General features: G+C 49.5%; 1 protein-coding gene across 4 annotated transcripts in view; it reads left to right on the top strand.

Annotated features, from left to right (window-relative positions):
- Positions 1 to 1,058: 1,058 nt before the first annotated feature.
- Positions 1,059 to 8,474, top strand: part of SGSM2 (small G protein signaling modulator 2) — a 34,366-nt gene continuing 26,950 nt past the window's right edge. For all 4 annotated transcript variants that reach the window (XM_090290757.1, XM_090290758.1, XM_090290756.1 and 1 more), the window contains exons 1-2: positions 1,059 to 1,216; positions 4,700 to 4,775. In XM_090290757.1, the coding sequence (XP_090146883.1) occupies positions 1,160 to 1,216; positions 4,700 to 4,775 (133 nt within the window). In that variant the 5' untranslated portion in view covers positions 1,059 to 1,159. The remainder of the gene's footprint in view (positions 1,217 to 4,699; positions 4,776 to 8,474) is intronic.

The raw sequence follows: 8,474 nt of genomic DNA, 5'->3' as shown, positions 1-8,474 counted from the left end.
TTTGTCCCACCAGCCTGTGAGAGCGCCGCTCTTGCGTCTCCACAAAACCGCTTAGTAAACTTTCCTCACGCGGCTATCTGCGATTGGGGGCTTTCAAACGCCGGATGTAGGCTTTAAGTTTGCGCTTTTAGCCCGGAGGGCTGTGTTGCTCCCCGGTATTTTCCGTTTTTTTTCTATCAAGTTGCTTCACTTAGGAAGATGTTGAATATAAGATTCTCCCTCCATTCGTGCGGAAAAGGGCTGAGCCCTTCCTCTCACCTAGTTTTTTAACACGCCGCGCCTCACTTTGCAGTAGCATGTGCTCTTTTCCACTGTGAGCAATCTTCTCACCCTCATTTTCCTTGTGGGGGCTACTAAAGGCAAATGGCGTGGAAAGCGCTTCTTTAACCTTAATGGGCTCTGTACAAGTTCCCGCGGGTCCCGGCTACCCCAACTCGAACCCACACCTACCACATAGCTGCAAGAAGGGCCGTACTGGGCAAGACCACTCCTACAGAGGAGGGAGGCTGGCCAGTCGCTTTAGGCTCAGGTCGTGTACCAACACTCTACAACTGAGGGCAGGGGGCTTAGACCAACGATGGAGCTCCGGCCTTTCAGCCAGAGGATTACTGCTGCCTTCCCCGTGGCCAAAATCGAGGCGCACGGGGTCCCCGGACCTTCCCGTCGGGAAAACGAGCATGTAGAAATCAGGGGGGCGTCTAGCTGGATTGAGGCCATCTCCCGCGCAAGCAACTTTCTCCTCAGCCAGCCTCAGGGTCCAAGGCGCGCCTTGCCTCCCCCGTAGTCGTTGTGCGGGCCTGGCTGCAGGCGCTCACAATGCGGGTTCGCGCCCTTGGGACTGGAGCCCGCGCGTTGCCATGACAGCGGCCGGCGTGGCGCGCGCCAGGGCGGCAGCCCCCGGTAGCTGAGCGCACCCCCCGCCCCCAGCTGTGGGAAGGGGCCGGGCCAGCCGCCTGACGTCTGTCTGTGCGGGGCTCGGAAGATGGCTGCGGAGCCGTGCACCGGGCAGTGGCTGCGGCGGCGGCGGCGGGCGGGGAGCGCAGCGGGCGGGGGCTCCGCCTTGCGCGTGGGGCGCTGAGCCGAGAGGCGCGGAGGCGGTGAGGGCGCGTGGGGGCTTTAGGAGCCCGCTCCGCGCAGCCTTTCTGCCACCCGCAGCACCATGGGCAGTGCGGAGCACGCAGGCAAAGAGAAACTGCTGTGGAACGTGAAAAAGGAGGTAAAGTCTGGGCAAGGACCCCCGGGGGCTCGCGTCGCTGCCCGAGCGGCCCAGGTAGTGGAAAGGTTCGCGCCCACGGTCTGACGCGGGCGTTCGCGGGCCCCGGGCGGGGGCAGGGTTCTGGACTAGCTGCGGCTCCCACCCCTCTCCGGAATCTGGCGGGATCTGGGGTCCGCGCCCCTCGGCCCGAGGGGGTGGGCCGGTGCTCGTGGGTTTGTTTGCTCCGAGATCCTACAGCTCCCCGCCCTGTGACGGCAGCTGCGCTGGGAGACCGAGGTCGGGGGAGGGGTGGCAGCGATTTCTGGAGGACTGGAGCTGCTCATTCATTGCCCGCGCGGACTGGGTAGGGGGCGGGGCCCCGCGCGGACCTCCTAGAGCCACGGAACCGGTGATTTGGGGACTTAGCTCTTGTTTGCCCTCTACCCCACTCTGGTATTCCTCTGGGAGCTGAGTGGCAGCTGCCCGAGGGTTCGCCGCACACCTCACTGCTTCTCAATCCACGCCCACCTCTTTACCCAGACACGGGGTTGTAGGGGGTGAGTTTGATAATGGTTTTTAAGACTCAGATTTTTTTCCTTTTTGAGGAACACCTCCCCCCGCTCCGCAATGTCAGAAAGAGAAAATAGCCCTTCTCTACACTAACATCTTTACCTTGACCGTGCCCTAAAGCCCATTTCAATTTGTTGCCGGGGGGGGGGGGGGTGCCCACAGGAATGACTCACCCCCTTATGAGAGCTGGAGAGCTCAAACCCGCAGAGTGGATTAGAATAGATTAGGCCTCTGGAGCCATGAACAGCTCTGACCTACCCCTGTGTCTGCCAGATGTGTACACTCCACGAAGGCAGGGAAACCGTCTGTTTTGTCCACTACTCTGTATCCAGGGCCTGGCACACAGTAGCCATTCAATGACTATTTGGTAACTAAATCTACTGATCCTGAAAACTGCCAACTTCTGGTGGGAATGCATACATTTTAGAATAGGCTGGACCTAGCTCTGTTTGATCTTGAATAAGTTACTTAACCTCTCTGAATCTTAATTTCTTCATCTCTAAAATAGAGATAATTATATCTACCTCACATATAAAAGTTTACTGTAATGTTTCCTAGAGTTTCAGGATTGGAGAAGACTCAGAGTTCTAATAAAATCCTGGAAGACTCTAGATGGTTCTCCTACATTAACTGTGGTCTGGCTATTGTGCCCTAACATTTGTTCTTTTACCTCTCATTTGCAAAGAAGTGGTTGAAGCCATAACCTTTCTAGCTCTGTGTGAGAAGCTCCATTGTGCTTTTGCTGTGAAGTGGCCAAGAAAAAAGTTTTTTTAGGCCAAGAGAATATCAAATTAGCACTTAAGCCCCAACTCCAGTCTCCTTGAAGAAAAGCACCATCTCAGATCTCAGTGGTTATCCTCAGATTGCATTCTAGTGGCAGAGACTTTTATGAACAGTATAAGCAAGAACAAAAAAGTAGGCATACCCAAACTATGGACAAAGGTGCTAGGATTTTTGCTGTGATCCAAATGGGGTTGGTCAGAGATCATAGGAAATATTTTTGAGATGACAATGATTCTTTTTTCAGTCTTTAAAGGCTATTTGTACAACTCCAAGGATGATTTTTAGACAAATGTGAGGAATGTCCAGAATATGCCACAGTTATGTATATTACCTGACAAAGTTTGACCTGCTTTGAACTTAGTTCCCTTCCCCTTTGAGCACTCGATTTCAAGAGAAACATATCCTTCCTTCTCTCACAAGTAGGGACAGTGGGGATAATTGTAGGCAAGACTGGTTTTTCACAGTGGGCTTCTGGTATCCAGATCCTAGGTACATCTGTAGATCCTCCTAACCTAAAAATCTGCCCTACCAGCTAGTTTCAGAGGCCTGCAGGTCTTTGAGCTGCGGTGTTATGCTCTGTTTAATGCAAACACCCATTCGTAAGTAATCTAGGAAGCTTTTAAGTTTTTTTAGAGCACAGGATTGGTCTGAATCCCTTTTACCACTAACTATGAGCAGTTTCCAGCAAGGAGGGGCCCCCATCTCCTTCCTCACTACTCCCCAGGAGTTAGAAGCTCTACCACACTCCTAACTGTATGGTCCTAGGTGAGGGACTTGGGAGCAAGGGTAGCATCAGGACATTTCATGCCTCGTCCAAAAAAATGGCAACCGCAGCTCTGCCCAGAGTTTACTTTATCTGGAAGATTTTTTACACTGGGCTTGAGGTAATCCATTCCTCTGATCTCCAGGATTAGTATCTGTCTCCTGCCAGGTTCCCCCAGGACATTAAAAGTGCTTGGCTTAAGTGTTGGGAGCACCTAGAACCCCTCATATACTGTTGATGGAGTGTAGATTGGTACAACTACTCTGGAAACAATTTGGCAAAATCTAGTAAAACAGGAAATATGCATCAGAAATTCCTTGTCTGAAAATATAAATTCAAAGAAATGAGCACCTATGTTCCCCCAAAGACATGTCCAGAATGTTCATGGCAGCGCTATTCGTGACAGCCCGAAATGGGAAACCACCCAAATGCCAGTCATTTGTGGTGTGTTGAACAATGAAGAATGAACAATCCACAACTACATACAACATGAACAAATCTCACAACTGCACTTTGGAGCAAAAGAAGCACAATCACAAAACACTATACTGAGTGATTCTATCTAGTAAAAATACAGAACCCCACAAAACTACTCTATGATGTTGGAAGTCAGGACATCAGATACCCTGGAGGGGAGTAGTGACTAGAAGAAAGGTTGGTAGAATGAGGGATGCAGGTCACGTGTTCTGTTTCCAGATACAGATGCTGGTTTCACAGGTATGTTCAGTTTGAAAATTAATATATATCCTTTTCTATATGTTTAATATATGTCAGTAAAGAAAAGGGTGTGTGTGTGTGTGTGTGAGACTGTGGGTTTAAGTGTTTTCTTAACACGTTGCGTACTGGGGAATTTAAATGCCTTTTAGAAATGACGAGAATTCTCGCCACCCGTACGCAATGTGTTAAAGAATGTAACTGCTTACCTTACAAGGTATTTGGAAGCTTTTATGTCTGGGTAGAAGCCCAAACATCAGGGTGTCCCCTAGACAGAAAGAAAGCTGGGTTTGTGAGCATATGGAGAGTGTCCCTGAGGCCTGGATGGACCTGCCCTTAGCCTCACAGAAGTGGGAGAAAAGGAGGGTCAGGTTGTTTATCTGCAGCCTGTACTGAGACAGTCTGTCCCCAAAGGACAGTGCGTCTGCCCAGAAGCACATCTCCAGCTAAGTACAGATGAGCAAACAGCATCCCATCCCTGTTCTCCACAGCAGGCGCTTCCTCCTGGGCTGGAACATCTACATTGATTGGTTGGTGGGTTTATGGTATCTCTTTTCCCGGTTGCCTTTCCAAGATGCAAGTGTCTGAACTCAGGAGGGTAGAGCCAAGCTATTTACTTGCCCATAGGTCTTTGATCAGAAAAATAAATGACGATACTGCCCTTTTGTCCACAGGTGAAGCAAATCATGGAGGAGGCTGTCACCAGGAAGTTTGTGCATGAGGATAGCAGCCACATCATTGCTCTTTGTGGTAAGTGAGTGACTGGGGGATAGTGGCAGATGGGTTTAAAACTGAAGACACTGTCCTGGGGCCAGGGAAAAATAAGACCTCAGGTTTTATAGTGTTTAAATCTGGGTGCAAGTCAGAATCAACTCAAAAGCTTTTGAAATCTCCCAGGGCCCATCCCAGACCTGCTGAATAAGGATCTTCAGGACGCAGGGGTCTATACATGTTTCATCCCCTAAAATAGCAGTGTTCAAATTTTAGCATACATCAGAGTGACCTGAAAGGCTGATTAAAACAGATCCCTGGGTCCCAACACTAGACTTTCTTATTCTAGTAGGTCTGGGGTGGGCCTGAGAATTTGCATTTCTAACAAATTCGCAGATGGTGCTGATGCTGCTGGTCTTGGGACCCCACTTTAAGAAACGTTGTCCTAACTAATTCGGGCTTGGGAACCACTGCTCTCGTTTGTCGTTACATTGATTTGGGGCAAGGCTTTGTGCTTTTTGAATGCTTTCTGTGCCACATCTACTTTCTAATTAGTACCCCCTGTGTTGCTTCAGCATACCAAATTTCCAAGCACTTGATTGGATGCAAAACAACATGAGTGTGGGATAGAAGGGATAGCCAAAGCCTTCCCGCCTTAGAAAGTAGCAAGTCCATAATAAACCATCACTTCCGCCTCAACGTGAACAGTTTTGCCTTTGTAGGAGCAATCCTGTCTACACACAGCAGAGTTTTCCTTACAGCTCCCTTTCTGAGGGGACACAGCCATTTGCCATCTCTCTGTTGTTTTCATGGCCTCTGAGATTGGGGTTAGGAGGGAGGTTGGGCATTTCTGAGGGGAAGGAAAGAGCAGATGGGGAGGGGATGCTTTTTTGACAGTAGCATGGTGAGGCAGATGGAGCTGCCCTTTCCATCAATCCAGCCCTGAAGACTGAATGTCCAACAGGTGCCAGGGGCTGTTCTCCAGGCGGGGAAACAGCAGTAACAAGATGGACAGTCTCGCCCTGGCTGGTGTGGCTCAGTGGATTGAGAGCTGGCCTGCAAATCGAGGAGTTGCCAGTTCAGTTCCTGGTCAGGGCACATGCCTGGGTTATGGGCTGGGTCTCCAGGTAGGGGTGTGCAGGAGGCAGCCACACATTGATGTTTCACACCTTCACTTTCTCCCACCCTTCTTCCCCTCTCTCTAAAAATAAATAAATAAATAATCTTTTAAAAAAAAAAGATGGACAGCCTCTGTCACAGAGGCTTCCGTTATGTGGGGAGACAGACAGAAAATGAATGCACACAAATAAATATATCATGCAGTAACAGGTATGAGGATTCACAGCAATCCTGGTGACCTGCTTACTTCTGAAATCATCTTGGACGAGTGTCTTTTTTTTATTTTTTAAAAAAGATTTTATTTATTTGTTTTTAGAGTGAGGGGAAGGTGGGGAGAAAGAGAGGGAGAGAAACATCGATGTGTGGTTGCCTCTCACACACCCCCAGCTGGGGACCTGGCCTGCAACCCAGGCATGTGTCCTGACCGGAAAACGAACCAGTGACCCTTTGGTTCTCAAGCCGGTGCTCAGCCCACTGAGCCACACCAGCCAGGGCTTGGACAAGTTTTTAACATCTGTCATCTTCAGTTTGCTCCTCTAAAAACAGGGTGATGACTCCCACCTCAAGGAATTTTTTGGAGATTGAGATGAGGCATGTAAATGTTCCTAGCATTGTAAGAGCTCGGAAAATGCCTGTCTTTCCTTCTCCTTTGGATGTTAAGGCTAAAGCATTGCAGGATTTGCGTTCCCACCATCTCCCTTTTGGGTACGTTTCCCCTGTTCTTTGAGATGATGTACTGATTCCCATGTTTACAAGGAGAAGTCTTTTCTGGGTAGAACCTATTCTAGGGAAAAGGCATGCTAGTCCTGCAGTAAGTGGCTCTGAAGAATATTAGGACTCTACTCCTTTCTACTTGTGTTGTGTTCCCCTGACGTTCGCCACTGCCTGTCATTGTCACCAGAAGGGCCCCCCCGATGGCCCAATTTTTAGTGGGTTGGTGCTAGACTTTGTTCAGAGCACCCAGGCAAACACAAAAAAAACAAAATAAATTAGCACAAACAGCTTGTGCATGGGTGCCACACATGGGTGGCCGTGGGGAGTGGGGAAAGAGAAGCGGGGTCGAAAGCTATAGGTGTCCCATATCAGGCCAGATAAGGTGAGAAGAAACCATTAGCTTTCTTCTAACCAGTCGAGGGACCCTTAGGAACCAGTGGGGCTTTTGCTTTTTTCTCCTGCCTAAAAGCCCAGCATTTTCCAGCAGGCAGGGTATAACCCTCAAAAGGAACGATTCTCTTATTTCAACCTGTTTTAGTTGCTGAAATAGAAAAAGGGTTTATGGCCCTGGCTGGAGTGGCTCAGTGGATTGAGTGCCGGCCTGTGAAACCAAATGTTGCTGGTTCGATTCCCAGTCAGGGCACATGCCTGGGTTGCGGACCAGGTCCCCAGTTGGGGGCGTGTGAGAAGCAACTGATAGATATAGCTCTCCCACACCGATGTTTCTCTCCCTCTCTTTCTCCCCTCCTTCCCTTCTGTCTAAAAATAAATCTTAAAAAAAAACAAAAAGGAAAAAAGGCTTATGAAGTAGACCCAAGTTGCCAGGGTTCTAAAGTCAGCCCAGGAGCAAGAGGAACCCCATTCCGCTGGATCTCAGGAGGTGCCTTGGGTCCCAGAGTGCAAACTTAAATGCCTACAGGGTCAGATGAGAAAGGTCCACCCGGGAAGCTGTTCTGCTATAAGACAACCAGCCGCTAGGCTGAACTGGACAGCACCTGCCATGTTTGAAATGGCAGCCACCCCTCAGCTCCTGCCTGAATGCCAGCCTGGGCCTGTCACGGCCTCTGTTTAACTTTTAAGAGAATCCAGAAGTCTGGGATTTTATATGAAATTTCCCAGTTTTTAAATACTGACAGCTAATTTTCCTTTCTAAAAAATTGTGTGGGCCACACAAAAGACATCTGCCAGCCTCTGCCAGTTTGCTGCCTCTGCCTTGGGCTTGGTGCACCGTCACTGAGGGGGACATGGGGGTGGGGAGCTGCCAACAGTATAAAGCTCAAGCCAGGGCATCTGAGACCCCCTGAAAAAGGAATCCTCATACTTTATCAAAATTAGTATTCAGTGAGATAAATCTCAATCTGGGCTCAACCAGGTTGGTTTAAAGCAGTGATTATCAACCTTTTTTTCCTGCCTGCAAGCCATCCACATGAATCACAGAGTGGAATCATAATCAGGGATTCTTGGGAGGAAGCAGTGGGAAGAATACATATTGAGGGAAAACTCTACCTCTGGTTTTTTGGAGATTCTGATATGCCAGTCTCCTTCACCCCCTGGAAAAATGCTCAGGAATACATTTTCAGTCTGAAGCAAAGTCAGCCTTATCCTGGGCCTTGCTCTTCTGGCCACATCCAGAATTCAGCCTTGTCTGGAAGAAGTGGGAGTGCAGGGAAGGTGCTGAGAGACTGGAATCAGAGTACAGGCTATGGAGACTGGTTAACTGTGGAGTGGCCACATTACATTCCCTGAAGCTTTGGGGAACTCTGGGGCCCTGGGCCCCTCTGGTCTTGGTGAGGAGGGCTGGGAAGGGACTGAGGAGGGTAGGGCCTGGGCAAGATGAGCTTCTCTGAATTTCCTTAGAATAGAGACATTTGAGCTGGAAACAGCCTTCCTGGAGAGCCATAGAAA

Source organism: Furipterus horrens, unplaced genomic scaffold (assembly GCF_987537825.1).
Source record: "Furipterus horrens unplaced genomic scaffold, mFurHor1.1.pri manual_scaffold_11, whole genome shotgun sequence".
Taxonomy (NCBI): Eukaryota; Metazoa; Chordata; class Mammalia; order Chiroptera; family Furipteridae; genus Furipterus; species Furipterus horrens.
The sequence above is the reverse complement of the archived record's forward strand: the minus strand, read 5'-3'. Positions and strand labels throughout refer to the sequence as shown.